The sequence below is a fragment of the Petaurus breviceps genome, unplaced genomic scaffold (genome assembly GCF_028583685.1).
Source record: "Petaurus breviceps papuanus isolate PSGF00001 unplaced genomic scaffold, PetGlider_PUasm1.0 126, whole genome shotgun sequence".
NCBI classification, from domain to species: domain Eukaryota; kingdom Metazoa; phylum Chordata; class Mammalia; order Diprotodontia; family Petauridae; genus Petaurus; species Petaurus breviceps.
Genome location: NW_027185655.1, coordinates 7,655,699 through 7,671,894, shown reverse-complemented (window position 1 = coordinate 7,671,894; position 16,196 = coordinate 7,655,699). Strand labels below are relative to the sequence as shown.

General features: G+C 47.1%; 2 protein-coding genes across 10 annotated transcripts in view; one reads left to right on the top strand and one right to left on the bottom strand.

Annotated features, from left to right (window-relative positions):
• COPS4 (COP9 signalosome subunit 4) overlaps window positions 1–16,196 on the top strand; it is a 314,835-nt gene that overhangs the window by 84,879 nt on the left and 213,760 nt on the right. The gene's annotated exons all lie outside the window — the stretch shown is intronic.
• The window catches only part of SEC31A (SEC31 homolog A, COPII coat complex component), a 63,651-nt gene continuing 53,525 nt past the window's right edge, over window positions 6,071–16,196 (bottom strand). For all 9 annotated transcript variants that reach the window (XM_069092381.1, XM_069092389.1, XM_069092399.1 and 6 more), the window contains 5 exons: window positions 14,712–14,770; window positions 13,222–13,506; window positions 11,691–11,810; window positions 9,151–9,222; window positions 6,071–7,119 (listed from right to left, as the gene is read on the bottom strand). In XM_069092381.1, coding sequence (XP_068948482.1) covers window positions 6,940–7,119; window positions 9,151–9,222; window positions 11,691–11,810; window positions 13,222–13,506; window positions 14,712–14,770 — 716 coding nt within the window. In that variant the 3' untranslated portion in view covers window positions 6,071–6,939. The remainder of the gene's footprint in view (window positions 7,120–9,150; window positions 9,223–11,690; window positions 11,811–13,221; window positions 13,507–14,711; window positions 14,771–16,196) is intronic.

Genomic DNA, 16,196 nt, shown 5'->3' with positions numbered 1-16,196 from the left:
GATAGATAGATAGATAGATAGATAGATAGATAGATAGATAGATAGATTAGATAGATAGATAGATGGACAGATGGACAGATGGATAGGCGGACAGACAGACAGATGATAGATTAGATTAGATAGACAGATAGATAGATAGGTAGGTAGATAGGTAGTCTCCCCAGTAATCTCCAAAAATGTTTGCCGATTGGTTGCTATAAGGAATACTAGAATGCCATTCTTCAGAATTATGAAAATAGAAATGCAAATCGATAAAATTCAACAAAAACCAGGCACTCATGCTAGAGGCTGAGGAAGATAGGAGGTTTAGTTAGCTGAGACAAGGGCTTCTGTTTGGAGAATTTCATGAGCTATTATGAATTCAGTTAATGTTTTTAAATGAATGTATATTTATTAATCATGTGTTGCCTCTCTATACTTGGGAAATAGTCATACACATAGGGATGTGACATGTACTCAGCCTCCAGTAGAGAGAATGCTGGTCTCAGAGTCAGGAAGACCCGAGTTCAAGTCCATCTCCGACATTTCCTTAACCTCTCAGCATTAGTCTCCTCATCTGTAAAAGGGAGATAATAATGGCCTCGTATCTCCTGGGGTTGTTAGGAGGACCAGATGAGACAGTGTGTGTAAAATGCTTTGCAACCCTTAAAACACTATAAAATCCATGTATTACTGCTATTTCTTTATTATTTTATTCATCAGTATTATTTATTATTAAATGTTATTTATTTATTATTATTGTTGCTACACAAAGTACTGCTTCATGGAATGGTGGTCTCTTCAGGGATCTCATGGATGTAGGTGCCCCCTTCAGTGACGCAGACCCCAACCTGTCCGCACTTTTTCATTGTGTCCTGGGCAGATTTTGTCCTTGCTTTTTCCCTAATCTCCCACATAGGGTCTGAGCTCTCTAGATAAAACCAGGGTATACCAATGGAAAAAACCACAGTGGTAGCCCCTCGCTCTTGCTATGTGGTTGGACCAACTCATCCGTAATCCCTGATAGTCTTTGATGGATGCTTCTGCATAATCTTTGTTAGTAACCGTGAGACTGTGGGTGAGTCACCAAGAAGGAACACATGTGCCCAAAGGGACTGTGAACCAGGCTGTTCATTACTCAAGGCAATAAGCATGTGGTTTCCCCAGCCATCAGTGTCAGTTGTTGCTTGGGCATGCAGTGGGATGCATACTCCACTCGAGAACTCAGGTAGCTGGGTCTTTTCCCTCACATCTGATCGTTGTTGCTGGGCAGATTTAGAGGGTCTGGATAGAAGGGAAATGTTAGGAGTACCTGATCAATGGGGGATCTGGAAAGTACCCACCCTCCCCTCGCCTCATCGACCACAAGAATTATGGTTGGGAAAGATGCTAAGCTTGCATACGTGAGTCATTGAAGTTTGCTAAAATTGATGATTGTTTCACTTTGCATTACTTGCCTAAACGCAGGTGACCAAGCCAGTTGTTGGGTACACAGGAATTTCGAGGTTCATTAAGTGGGTCAATCAGTGGTCAAACATTTAATCACTTTTGTGACTAGCAATAAGTAATTTAGTAATATATAGTAATTTATAAAACAGCTTTGTAATAAAAGTCAGGTAGACTCATCTTCCTGAGTTCAAATACAGTCTCAGGCACTTATTAGCTGTGTGACCCTGGGTAAGTCACTTAACCCTGTTTGCCTCAGTCTCCTCATCTGTAAAATAAGCTGGAGAAGGAAATGGCAGACCACTCTAGTATCTTTGGCCAAGAAAACCCAAATGGGATCACGGAGAGTCGGGCATGACTGAAACGAATGAACAACGCTTATAACACAATAAAAAGTACGTGGGAAAATTGGGGAGATGCCACTGACTGCGGATGAAAGAAACATCACTGCTTCAGGGAGTCAGCCTACAATAAAATCAATTATTAATTCAACTCAGTGAGATAGAAAGCTGTGAGCAGAGATGAGCTCTTTTGTTAGACTGAGCCATCTGGGCATACTTAAAACCAAGTCAGAAACACTTAAAATTTTCTGGGAGTAGGCAGCCAATTTCCTGAACACTGTAAGAAGCTGCCAAGGTTATCTCTGGAATTTGATTAGCATCAATTGACAGGGATAGGAAAACGAAACGACAGTTCCTACCCTCAGAGAGCTTACAATCTATTACTGTAATGATACAAGTTACTTTCTGGGGATAGGTCACGAGCAGATCAGAAAGCATCTGCTGTGGCAGAAGGGTTATTCCCAGATCAATGCTAGGAATGGGGGTAGAATCTCCAGCTATAACAATTTCCAATGGGAACCCCACAATGGTCAAGTCTAGAGCTTTGCAAACTTTAAACTGCCATATAAGTGCTAGCTATTACATGTTTAACAGGAATCGGACTTAGAACTTTGCAGTTTGGGGTCATTTGTCAAATACTCACATTGGGTACGCTCCTTTGCTAGGAAGAGCCCTTCACAGGCTCATAATTTCAATGCTAGAAGGGGCCTAAGAGAGCGTTTAGTAGGTTACCCTTTTACAGATGAGGAAAATGAGGCCTTTGGAGGTTTACCAGTCTCAAATTCTTCCCATCACCCCAAGCTACCTGAAGTCTCTCCCACAAACCAAAGTCTTCAGAACCCAGGGTCGTATATTCTCCTTGGAATTAAAAGATCTGGGATGAGTCCAAAGTCTGACACTCCTTAGTTATGTAACCTTGAGCAAATGAGCTATGAAATTGAGAAAACACTACCCCTGTTTATCTCACAGGCCTACTGTGCGAATGCTGTGCTTGAAGTAAATGCTGTTCCTTAGACCCTCCACTAAAGGTCCCCAAGGGCCTCGTCATGCTGCCCTGGTCAGGTTCTGTCCAGCTACAAAGGCTTGGAGTGTGGGCCCATTGCCAAGACTATGCGAGGTCTGATCTGGCTCATTTTGAAGGTGAATTTTTCAGCCACAGTAACTATAAGTATCAGAGGGATGGATTGAAGGGTCTTACATGGATGAAATCACCTACACTTGACTAATAAAGAGAAATAAAACCATAAATCTAAAACACAAGGGACTGATCCTTTGATCAGCCTTGAGATTCATAGGTTGCCTCACGATCACACAAACATCACAGAATCTTAGAAATCTTCTCCGACCCCCTCATTGACGTGACTTGAAGCCAGCTAGGTAGTGGTAAAGTGAGGTCTAAAACTGTTCTGATGGCCACTCCAGTGCTATGGAAAGTGGGAAAGATAAAACATACATGAGACCACCCTGACGATGGGTGTGTACGGAGGGGCGAGGGCTGGCAGAATAGAGTTCAGGAGCCCTGGGTGATCAGAGAGATCTAGACAGCAAAGATGTTATAATATTGAGAGGCATGGAGAGCATGCATGCATGCATTCATTCAGGAAGGCTGAGCTAATCTTTCATCTATCCTCACTTCAGGTCTTAGGGAAGAAGCCAGTCTTTACCCATTTACTGCTAATCATGATCTAATTTATATCATGCTCTAGCATCTCCAAATTATTTTCCTCACAATCCTGTAAAGTCACTCATCAAATGATGGGGAGTCATAGGAGCAAGTAGAATTACCTTGTATGGCTATTTTGGAACTCAATTTGCAATGAGTTTGCACACACTTGGAAAGATAAGAGCTTTCTAAAATTTTAGCATCACTCCTGGGAGAGGCAGAAACCAAAGGTGGTGAAAGGTCTTTTGCTGAGGGTAGTTATGCACTCTACACTTATTTCCATGTATAATGAAGTCTCGACTATATTTGGATTCCTTAAGGAGAAGGGAGCCATCTTTGTTCCCAAGTCCAACACCTAAACCTTGCAAAACTGTTCAAGTTTGTATGAGAAAGAGCTTGGGAGAGGGGGAGGAGGTAGAGAGGGTCTCTGGTTAGCACGACCTATAATCTTCTACACGCAACTTTTAAAACATTGTGGGGTGGCTAGGTGGCACAGTGAATAGAACACTGGTCCAGGAGTCAGGAGGACCCGAGTTCAAATCCAGCCTCAGACACTAAACACTTACTAGCTGTGTGACCTTGGGCAAGTCACTTAACCCCAATTGCCCTGCCCTCCCCCCTCCAAAAAGCAAAAAATATATATAGTGAGCCTGTTTTTTTGTTGCAGTTTTTGTTTTTTGGCCTTTCTATTCCCAGTGCATACAGTAGGTGCATCATAAATGCTTACCTTCGCAAATAATACCATGAGCTTTTCGGAATACAAGGCCCTTGAGGGCAGGAACTGTGGTTTGTGTCTTTGGATTGCCGACACAGTGGCTGGAGTTTTATTTTCTAAGGTCTGTGCCCAGGTGGGGAAGCAGTGATGGCTACTGCCTTTACTAGCCATTAGGTGATCTCAAGAGTTGGGCCTGTTAGCGTAGGTACCTTATCCTACCGGCCAAGATTAGTCTGCTGTGGTGGGAACTTGGCAGACTCGTAGTCCTCGGGGATTTCTCTGTCTAAGGTTTTATGCACAAGCATAAAACTCTTAAGTTTGAGCTCCTCTAAGAGTGGTAATGAATCTGGTTTGAAATCTTTATCCAAAGTGTAGTGAATAAACAGGCATAAGCCACCATCAGAGATTTAAAAGGATGTTTATCATGAACTTTTTTTTTTTACCTTTTGGCAGGCAATTGGGGTTGTTACATGGCTAGTTGTTTTTGTGTGTGTTAAGTGTCTGAGGCCGGAACCGAACTCAGGTCCTCACGACTCCGGGGCCTGCACTTCACTCACTGCCCCTATCATGAACATTTTAATCATTTACAAAGTAGAGCTAAATTTCTATCCTATCTTTCAGAAAACAATGTTTTCCTTTTGAGTTTTTTTTTTTTTCTGCTAAGGAAAAATAGTCTCTTCCCATAAATCCTGTACTCCAATTATCTCCATAATTTAGCACAGATGTTTCTGCAGTCAGCTTACCTTGCCTCCATTCGCTGAGGGGCCATGAGCAATAAAGATACAGAGATTAAATAACCAGCCCCTTCACCCCCCCCCCAAAAAAAAGGTATTTCTGAAAGTGGAATAATTTTCCACAGTTGGTAAAAATTCATCTATCAACTAATGCATGTCATTGGGTAGACACGAACAGGTTTAGAATATTAGACATTTTTACAAAGGAGTTTTGATTTTTTAAAAATGAGTTTTTCCAAATGAAAAGTCGGTTTAAGTTTCTGGTAGGACTTACTAATAGAAGGTCTGACAGTGGACTGCATGGTTTTGTACCCTCAAATAGTAATGTACAGGATGTCCCAAAAGTCTTCATTTTAAACTTAATTATTAAATTAAACCATTTAAGTGTAAAACAGCACTAAGACTTCTGGAAAACCTTATATATTCAGCTAAACCAGGGCAGTTACATTTAGGATTTTAGATCTAGAAGCAGAAGAGACCTCTGCTGCTATACTCATTTTACAAATGAGGAAACTGAGTCCCAGAGTTTCTCCGTGGGCCACACAGTCATAAAGTAGTAACAACGGCTAGCATTTACAGGGTGTTTCCCAAATATGACCTTGTTTGGTCCTCACAACAACCCTGTGAGGTAGGTGGGTGCTACTATCTCCCATTCTACAGATCAGGAAACCACTGAGGTTAAGTGACTTCTGCCAGGGTCATACAGCTATTAAACAGCTGAGGTCAAAATTGAGCTCACGTCTCCCTGACTCAAGGTCCAGACCACTGCACCACCTGGCTGGGATTTTATGGTGTCATGATACTTGCTTAATTTTGGTCTCTTGGGTCCTGGTAGAAATTCATGGTCCCACCAAGCTCTGGGGAGTGGTGATATGTTCATCTAGGCACAGACATAGGGAAACAGAAGGCTGAAATGTCAAGTATTTAAATAATGGGGGGGGGGGGGAGAGGGGCGCAGCAAACAGCCAAGGGGAGTTTTTTTCTGGAAGGGCCAAAATACTAGATTTGGAAATGAGTCATTCACTCTGGGTAAGGAATAAAGAAGACTGCTGAGACCATTGGCTTTACCAGTTTCTTCTAAACGGAAGGTAAGCTAGCAAACTTTTGGTTCTGATTCATCAAATTAACTGAATTCAAGTCTGGGATAATTAAAACAAAAATTAAATACAACAGAAATGAAACAAAACCTCGATTGAAAATCTGAACAAAATTTATTAGCAACACTTATTTTGGGACCAAGAATTCTCCAAGTCCAGAGATGCATTTCAATAGCTCTCCATGAGATGGATTTTTAACTCTAGAAACCTCAGTTTTCCTGAAGGCATATTTTAACGTCTGTCAGTCATTTCAGGTCCAGCCTGGTGAAGCTTAGAGTGACTTAGCATGGAAGGGCTGACCATGGACAGCTGGTTTTGTTTTGTCCATAACAAGCTCTTTACCAAGGCAGGGAGAGGCTGTAATCTATACCAGTACACAGAGCACTCATACAGATGAAACCATAGATCTCTGAAGTATTAACATAAGTATATTTTAATGAATTCCTATGTACTGAAACCCATATATTATCTTCTGGATTTTGGCTATTTGTTCTGATCCAAAATAATGTATTTTCCTCTCCAAAAGTGAGATTAAACTAAATTCTGGGGTACAAAAAAACCCCTAAACACTAGATACACATAAGATTATACTTTTTAAATCTGGTTGATACCAAGGACATAGGGGAATATGGAGTAAAATTGGTTTTCCCTCTGCTTGATGCGTAACTGAATGCTCTTTGTAAAACAGCACATCAAGGTATTAAAAACCATTTCATTAGTACGATATTTACTTTAGCAGCCCATACTATGTGTAACCCATGAACTCTACTATCTGCGGAGAAGAGGAATCATTATGGGCAGTAAAAGATTAAACTGAAGAGAAGCAGGGGCCGTCCCGGGGCCGCCCTGAGCGAGCTGATAGGTGAGAAGAGCAGACGGGCTCTGGCCGAGTGCCCTGGAAGCATGCGAGTGCGGCGGGCAGGAGGCGGGAGGCAGGGCCGCCGTGGGGCCGTCAGGGCCATGCTCAGACACCCAGCTTGCTGGCCTGCGTCAGCACCACCTTGAGCACTGGCATGAAGGCTGACGTCTCGCTGAAGTTGCTGTTGCTTACCACGTGCGTGTGGATGTTCAGGCCCTCCCCATAGTTGCGTGTTTCGATGCTCCTCGCGATGCTGTGTAGACCATTGAGGATGGTTGGGGAAAGCTGGAACAAGCACACAGAGCCGGGTCAGACAGGGGGGTTTTCCACCAAAGCCTCCCACAGTCTAGATCTAGAAACCAAAATCAGGCTTGAAATCCTCTAAAATACAGCTTTAACAAAGTGTGTCCTCAAGACAGTGGGTGAGCCTGGGATTTCTTAAGTTTTTAAAATGGACCTGAGCAAATTATCACCAAACTCATTTTACTGAAGTGGTCAAGTAGTTTCAATGTTCAAATTAATAAAGGAAGCAATGTCAAATTTTGCTAATAAGAGCAAAATGCTAAGTTTTCCCTTACAGGAACTTTAATTCTTCCACAACTCCCATATTTATGGATGAAAATAAAGATGTTTCTCTTCCCATACACCCCAAGTGGCGTCCCCCCCGACCCACATATCCTTAGGACAGACGGAGGGCCCAGAGCCCATGTGCCAGGTGCCCCTCTATCCACAAAGTCTCACTTTGGCACACAAGAATCAAAACAGAAAAAAGTATCAGCAAAACCGCCCCAAGTCCTTCAACATCAACACCCAGAAGTCCTCGTTCTCCCCCTCCCCGTCATGAGAACAGAGTCCTGGGGAGGGCACAAGCAAGAACCAGGCCACGGAAGCCGAGCTGAGACTGCGTCTCACACACACAGACCTCTCACTGCCACTTAGCGACACTGAACCTCAACTGGCCCAGAAATGGAGTGACAAGCCTCCTAAAAGCCATAAGAAGGACGCCTGCAAAGCCTCACTTCCTCTCCACTTGCTCCTATTTCAAGCCCCAATTAAAACCAAGAGAGCTCTGGACGAGTGTGGGAGTTCACACTGACTGCTGAAACAAGACTCTCTTCCCTCTCTCCAGCACAGCCCCAGCCCTCCTCTCTTCATCCCTCCCATGGTGGTTCTGTCTCGAGGCCACAACACGTGTCACTCATAGACTTGTCGGGTCTGGAGGGGCCACTACAGCGTCTGAAGAGCCCTCTTCATCACGGTCCTGAAAACGGGTTCTGGCACCTCCCCTCCAGGCGTGACCAGGCCCTCTCCAGGACTTTGGAAGGCCCTTCCCAGTGATGCTTCTGCATCTCCAAGGTCGCTCGCCTTCTGCTTGGTGGCTCCAATGCCATGGAAGGGAAACCTGCTCCATTCTGGACAGCTTTAAAAGGCAAGCCCCCCTCAGACTGGTACAAAAGCTGCTTCCTCCTCATCTCTACTAACAGAGGCCATTTTTTATCATTGGACCAAACAGAATAAATCTGATCCCTTTTCTACCTGCATCCTACCGGGGCTTTTCTAAACACTGTTCTCGAGAGGTGGCCCAAGGCCGCGTCTGGGGGACGCTGCTGCTCTGCCTCTGTCACACTGGGCGACGTCCTGGCATTCCCAGAGCCAAGAGCTGCCCCCCCTCACTCTGCTGACTCTCACTCACTGCTGCTCCCCCAAAGCCCGGGGCTCCTTCTCCTCACAGCCTCCCCTCTCTAGCACTTGGGGTCAGAAAAACCAATGGCACCAGGAGGGAAATATCCACACTTTTCCTCGTTCCATTTCACTTCCTTAGATTTAATCATTCCAACCTGCTAACATTTCTGGCATCCAACTAATTATCCCTGTCAGATCCATTTCATCTAGAAATCTGACAAGTGGGCTGTGCGTGTAATTGGATCGGAATGTGCAGAGCAGGGACAGGACCGAGTGCAGACGAGGAAGCCCTCCGCGCTGGCCTGGAGGCCTTCTCTCAGCCTGTCCCGCCCAGCAGGCAGAACTCTGGAGTTTCACCCGCCTGTCCTCACGGCCTGGACATGGCCCCCTCGCCCCAAGGAGAGCAGGCAGTTTGTCAGCTTGGTTAGAGACCCAAGCATCTGCAGGTACACGGCACTTCCCTGATCTACCAACTCAGCAGACGAGGCTAGGTCAGAAAGGCTCGTTCTAGTGAAGCCCACACAGGCACACCGGGACGACTCCTTCCCTCTCTGCAGTGAGTAAAGTCTGGGGAGCTGCGTGTGTGCCAGCCAAGAAGCTGCTCGTGATTCTGCTCACTCCCCAAAAACTTACGGTCTGCTCTCTAAGCTTGTCGTAGAGAAACTCCAGGCGCTTGTTGGCATCGTCTAACTTCCTCTTCGTTTGCTGTGGAAGAGGAAACCAGAGTTAAGGGACGACGGTGAGAGATTTCACCCAAAGAATGGAGTGCAGGCTCCAGAGCTAGGATCTGAGGCCCCTGGGGCTGGGCAGAGCCGATCCCAGGAGATGAGCAGTCAGAGAACGTGAGCAGGCATTCCTGAACCAAGAAGGCCGAGCTAAGCAGCCAGAGGATCAAAGCTCCAGCTCACAAAGCCTTAGACCCTGAGGCAGGAACATCAAAGCACAAGCAAGAACTGGAAACCAAGCCCATCGGCCGGGCAGCCGCTGAACAGATGGTGGTGTGAGCGTGCACACCAGAGAAGGTTTGTGTGTCATGTGTGCGAAGGGGAGAATCAGGGTGCTGTGTAATGCCCCAGACAGAAGAAAACAACGGACTGGGCCACAAGGCCTGCCAGTGACATCGTCCAGAAAAGAGATTGTGCATCTGGTATCTTTTGGAAGTGCTGAAGTAAAACTGGGAGTAGAACTATGTTACAATAAAACTTGTACTAGGGGTGGCTAGGTGGCACAGTGAATAGAGCACCGGCCCTAGAGTCAGCAGGACCTGAGTTCAAATCCAGCCTCAGACACTTGACACATTTACTAGCTGTGTGACCTTGGGCAAGTCACTTAACCCCAACTGCCTTGCCTGCCCCCCTCCAAAAACAAAGCAAAACAAACAAGACAAAAAAAAAATTGTACTAATGGTGAAAACAGCAATTCTGTTCAAAAAAAATCTCAGAAGTGACTTGTTGACAACAGAAAAATGGCAGCTGTCCCAAAGAGATCATAAAAGTAGGAAAAAGACCCATATGTACAAAAATGTTTACAGCAGCTCTTTTTGTGGTAGCAAAGAATTGGAAATTAAGGGGGCACCCATCAATTGGGGAATGAATGAACAAGTTGTGGTATATGCATGTTATGGAATACTACTGTGCTATAAGAAAGGAGGAGCAGACAGACTTCATGTTTACCTGGAGAGGTTTATACGAACTGATGCTGAGTGAGAAAAGCAGAACCAGGAGAAATTTGTACACAATTACAGACACAACGTATATGTGATGACCAGCTTTGATAGACTGGACTCTTCTCAGCAATGCAGTGATATAAGTCAATCCCAAAAGACTCATGATGGAGAGAGAAATTTACATCCAGAGAAAGAATTGAGTTTGAATCCAGATTGAACCAAACTACCTGATATTTTTCTTTTTCTTGTTTGTTTCCTCTTTTCCATTGTTCATTCCATCTGATACAATCCTTCTTTATAACCTGACTAATGTCTAATGTGAAAGTATTTGCAGATCCTATACTTGATTGTATGCCGTAATGGGTGGGGGGAGGGAGAGAAAACGTGAAACTCAAGGAATTGTGGAAATCAATCTTGTAAACTATAAAAGTTAATAAAGACAAAAAGAAAAAAAAAAGAAAATCAGAAAAAAAATTTTAAAAATTAAAAAGAAAAAAAAAAATGTCAGCAGGCTGAAAAGAATCTAAAGCTGCAGCCTGGCCAAGCCGAGCCACTGCTCTGCTCTCTACGTCTGGGCAGCGTCGGCGGAGCTCTGGCACCCGAGGGAGGGGCCACCGAGCGCACCCCACGGGGCTGGGGAAGCGGGCGGCCCAACAGCCTTCTTCATGGGGCAGGAGGATCAATCAATCAACGATCAAGGCGCGGCCTCTGAGCAGGGGCATGAATCCTCCCACAGCTGGGATGAGTGAGCGCCAGGGGGAGCAGAGGAGAAAGGGCTTCAGCAGGTGGCCCAGGGACAGAGGAAGAGGCTGCCCAGCAGGGCCCCTCTGGAGGGAGGGCCCCGAGTGACTCTGAGGACCAACAGAATCGCTCTCCTGGTAACGTGGCAGTAAGGAGGCACCTTCAGACTGAAAGGCAGCACGAGTGATGGCTATGTCCCAGAAGCCTCTATGGAGGCATCGAATGCCAAGGCTCATAGTCTCCAGCCCCTCTCCTGTCCCAGTGGCAATGGAGAGGGGAGGAGTGATGTGGGGGTGGCTACATCCCTCTGTCCTGATCTTTGATGATCAGACCAGGATCTGACCTCTGACCCACCCAGGAAACGACAAGGATGGAATTGGGATGGAGGCTCTTCTGGGGCAACCTGGTGTAAGTGGTTGGAAATGTGTTTAATGTTGCGGATGCGGACTAGAGGATTCCAGTGAAACACCTTTCAATCTCCCCAAAAGAATGTGTGTCATCAAATGTCAGCCTGCATTTAATCTGTAAGATTCTCTACGTCACAGAGTCAAGTGCAGCCAAGTGCAGCCTGAGCACAAACACAGTAAGATGAGCCTCAGGGACCCGGCCCAGGGTGGGGGAGCGGCCCCTAACCCAAGGGAGCCTCCTTCAGTTGGGAGCACGGGAGCTCTGAGAAGCACATCTCGAAGGTCGCTTGGCAAAGCTCTCAGAGGAGCACAGGCATTCAGGACGGTTCTAATGTACAAACCATAAGGAAAACACCTACTGGGTCCGTGGCAGAGGCGAGGCACCGCTGAATGAGCTCCTCAAACGTGGTCTTGAGGATGAGGTGCTCGTCGGGAATGGGCTTCTTGGTGATCTTCTCTGTTGGCAAGGACTGCACGTGCTGAAAGACACACAGTGACTTGAGAGGAGAGGCCGACCTCCTCTCCACGGGTGCGTCCACGCGGCTCGTCAGGGAGACCTGAACAATGCAGACTGACCACTCTTCCTGGCTCACCCGTCTTCCGCCATGGTGGACACAGTACTGGCTGGTGGGGAGAGGCAACAAACCTAGAAATGGTTTGATGTGCCAAGAACCGGTGTTTGGGCTGTGGTTTATACTGGCCCATTCAGGCACAGGCCAGGGCTTTAGAGGCCTGCCACATCAGTGCGCCACGTTCCAGGTACCAAGACTGGTCTGGGCTTCTGGTGTGGCGGCTCTAAGTGAGGCGTCCTCCTAGCCTGGCCTAACCCTGATAATACAGGCTTATTCAAGGACTTGGAAACGTTTAAAGAATTAACTGATGTCTCTGGCCCACACCCCAAATCATGGCTTCCTGGGCTAGTACCAAGGACTAAGTCTCACACAACATGGCCCTCGGGGTGAGAAGGGATGGGACATCACCTCCCAGAGATGGGGAGGCCAAAGGGCTCACGTGAGCCGTGATTCTTGCTAAATATGTAAAGGAATCCACGTGCCGTCGGCACCACACTTGGAGGACAAGCAGTCAGAGCCCCTCCCACATCTCGAGTCAATCTGGGTCACCAAGGGTGGGCGTCAGACCTTGGCGAGGCCTCAGGCCTCTGGACTATCTCTGGTCTGACAATTCTCTGTAACTGACCTGAACCCTCAGGGGCAGAGTGGGCAGAAACAGGATTGATGGGATGCATCTGGGGCTGTGTAGCACACAGGACAAGATTTAACATCTGCAGGTGTAATTTTCCAAATCCGAAGATCTTTGAAAAACAGCAAAGGCTGGCTCGTCCCCATTGGAAGAATCTGTTAACCCCTCCCCCACTGCTGTGAGAGGCTCCTTGAGCTCCCACTGTCTGATACGACCGTGACACACCAAGCACATACGACAATGCTGAGTAACGGTGGGCACCCTGCACCCTCTGGGGAGCCTCCCTAACACCTGTGCTGCCCCCAGGGGCCATACTCCATGCTACCACAAACACAGCCTTCTGCTTATTCTACTTCATGATCCACCTTTCTTTTTGGTACAAAAGTCTGAGACGGAGGGACGAGCCAAGATGGCAGCCAGCTCTGAACAGGCAGAAAGCAGCAGTGCAGACTGCAGGAGGCAGCACGTCCCAGCTGGACCACCCCCCCACACACACATATGCATGCACACACACACACACACACACACACACACACGCACGCACACACTCTTATCTCTGCAGTCCTTACATACATGGTCCACGCTCAGAGGCCTACACCACGGCTTACATGGCTCACATCCGAAAACATCCTGGGCAGTTAGCTCAGAACAGGGGCGTGCCGTCACTGGGCCGCAGACCCCTCTGATTACCTGGATGGTGTTTCCGATGGGGGCTCCGGGGGCGCCCTCCACGCTCGGCTTTGAGAAAGGCGGCGGGATGGCAGGCTGCAGGGGCTGCTGCATGCCGTGGAAGGGGTTCTGCAGGAGGGGCTGGCTCCCTGAGAGATGGGGCTGTTGGAATGGGGCCGGTCCTGAGAACGGCGCTGGACCAGAGGGCTGCTGGGGCTGCTGCTGCGGCATCTGTGACTGAGGCTCACCCAGAGGGTTCATGATTGGCGAGGTGATGGGCACAGGCGGCGTGAAGTTTTCTGGGATCTTTTAAAAATCAAAACACAAACACAACAGGATTAAAAAGAATGTCACGATGCCCTCAGAATGAGGGGGCTGGGCCAGGTGACAATCTCCAGGGTCCACATATACACCTCTGACACAGACCAAGAGATGCCTTGTGAGGCTGACATGGTCACTGGCCTCCCTGGACACTCGCTGTGCTCACACCGACTTCTCCTTCCATCAGGAATGCGGAGCCCCTCCCCTCTTCATTTCTTAAGCAGGCCAAACCAACTACCACCTTCTCCAAGAAGGCTTCCTGGATGTCCACGGTCAGCAATGACCTTCCCTTACAACACACTGTCTTGTCACTCTCAGACTCACCGATGGCATATCCTGTTAGGCTATCCCTACCGGACTGCCAGCTCTGCAAGGAGGATCTAAGTCTTATCTCAATTGTCTCCCTGGTATCTTGTTAACACCCAGAACCCTGGGCACCTGCAAACATGAAAAACAATCCAAGTGTGGGATGTTTATTAGGGAGCCGATGAATTCAGACTCATTCACTTCTACATATTCTAGGGCTAGGAAGGCCAGCGAGGTCAGGAGAGGCCACTTCACCTTTAATAATGCTTTATGATTACTACAGGAAGAACTCAAGAGCGCGTGGGAGTGGCAAAGGGGCAAACTCAGGGCTGACACCAGCACAATCTTCCTCACATTTAGAGCTACCGAGGCGAGGAAGCCCTCACTGGGGTTCTTGAAGCAACGCCTAGATGACCAACCATCTGCTGCCCATGTGGTAGAGGGCATTCCTCTGGGTTACGGACTGGTCTGGATGGCATCGGATGTCCCCTTCAGTCCCAAGACTCTCTGGTCTGTTTCTCATCTGATTCTGTTTCCTTGCTTGGCTAAAAGATGGTCATAACCTCACTTACAATCTTACTGCTTAGTCTCTAAGGGGTTTAATACATAACTGTCCAGCCTTTGCTCAGCACTGAAACCTAAAGACCTAAATATCCCTAAAAATCGCATCCCTGACATTTCAGACCCTCTACAAGCATGTTTTTGGAACAGAAAGCATGGGTGGCTTTGACAACTTTTCCTCTAAAAAAGTGCAAAGTTTGCTTATTTCCACTTTACAATAGTCATACCATCACTGGTCTGAGAGACAGCTCTGTGGGATTTCTACATACATGCCCTGGGGGGGAGGGGGCATAGGGAAGGACATCACTACTTCCATCTAGTACCTTCTTCTTCTTGGGAACTCTGTTCAAAGCTGGTGGATCATTCCAACCATTCTGAGGTCCTGTAACAGAAAATGAAGGTCATTTCCTTCAGGAAAACAAACTACTGAACATTAAACACCAGAGCGCTGGACTTGGGAGTCAGAAAGAGCTGGCTTCCATCCTGCCTCACACACTAGCTGCAGGAGTCTAAGCAAGACAATTTGCCTCTCTGGGCCTCAGTTTCTTCATCTGTAAAGGAGGGAATCAGACTCCCTGGCCAGGGCTTCTCAACTCCTAATCTGTGTCTGTTTTCTCTGAATAGGGCTTTGAGATGGGAAATGACAGAGCAAAAATGACTAATGAGGCTGATACTGAAGATAAAGAAGACAGAACAGGGAAAACGGTGGTCACAGGATAAGAGCAAACATTATCCTGATGTTCAAAAAAGAGAGCAGAGCCTGCACCCAATAATCCAATGAATTTGAAAACTGGGAAAATTCTAGGGTGGATCTTTCAACTAGGAGAACATAATTTACCTAAATTTCAGCAATGCTTTTGGTAAAGCATGTCCTATGACTTTTATAGCCTAAACAACAAAACTATTTAAAAACATAAAACCCGTCCTTAGCTCTTGAGGGCATACTCCAGCAGGTGGTAAGCCAATTTTAGCTCTGCATGAGTATTAGGAGGGAAGGATTTGACCCGTTCTGTTGGGCCCCAGAGAAGGAGCAAGGAACAAAGGGAGAAGGCGCCGAGAAGTCACTACTTGTTGGGGAGACAGCTGGCCCACACTGGGGCAGCCTTGTGCAGCAGGCGTGGGCCATGCTTGTCAGGTGGGAGGATCACCACACTCCCCTGTGACTCTCGGAGTCTGTGTTTCTAAGGCCTCTGAGGTCTGTTTCCAGCTCTACATGTGTGATCCTGTACAAAACCCTGCTCCAACCTACGGGAAAACTCCCAAACGTGAACTGAACTGCACAGTCCTCTTGGATGCTCAAAGGCAGCTCTTGTGACAATCTGGTCTTTAAAGCTAATTCTATTTATTTTATTTTGCCTTTTGGAGGGCAGTTGGGGTTAAGTGACTTGCCCAAGGTCACATGGCTAGTAAGTGTTAAGTGTCTGAGGCCAGATCCGATCCCGGGTCCTCCCGACTCTGGGCTGGTGCTTTATTCACTGCACCACCCGGCCGCCCCTCAGTTGATTCTACTTAAACAGATCTAACAGAGCTGTTGGTGCAGAGATCGCTGTGCACCACAACGACGTTGTTGTCACCGTCAGCTGGGGACCACTGGGCTGCTCTGATCCAAGCCAGCCCAGACACTGCCAAAGGCTTCCTCTGCCTCCCCAGGGTCAGCGGAGGCACGATGTTCTCACTCTCTATTCTTGCTTTTCAAAAAGAAAACAGCTAATATGGAAATAAGTTCTGCTTAAGCTCACGTGTATGACTGATGTGATACTTGGGGGAAGCAGGAGTGTGGAATGTAGCCCTGATGGCCAAAGGTGGGT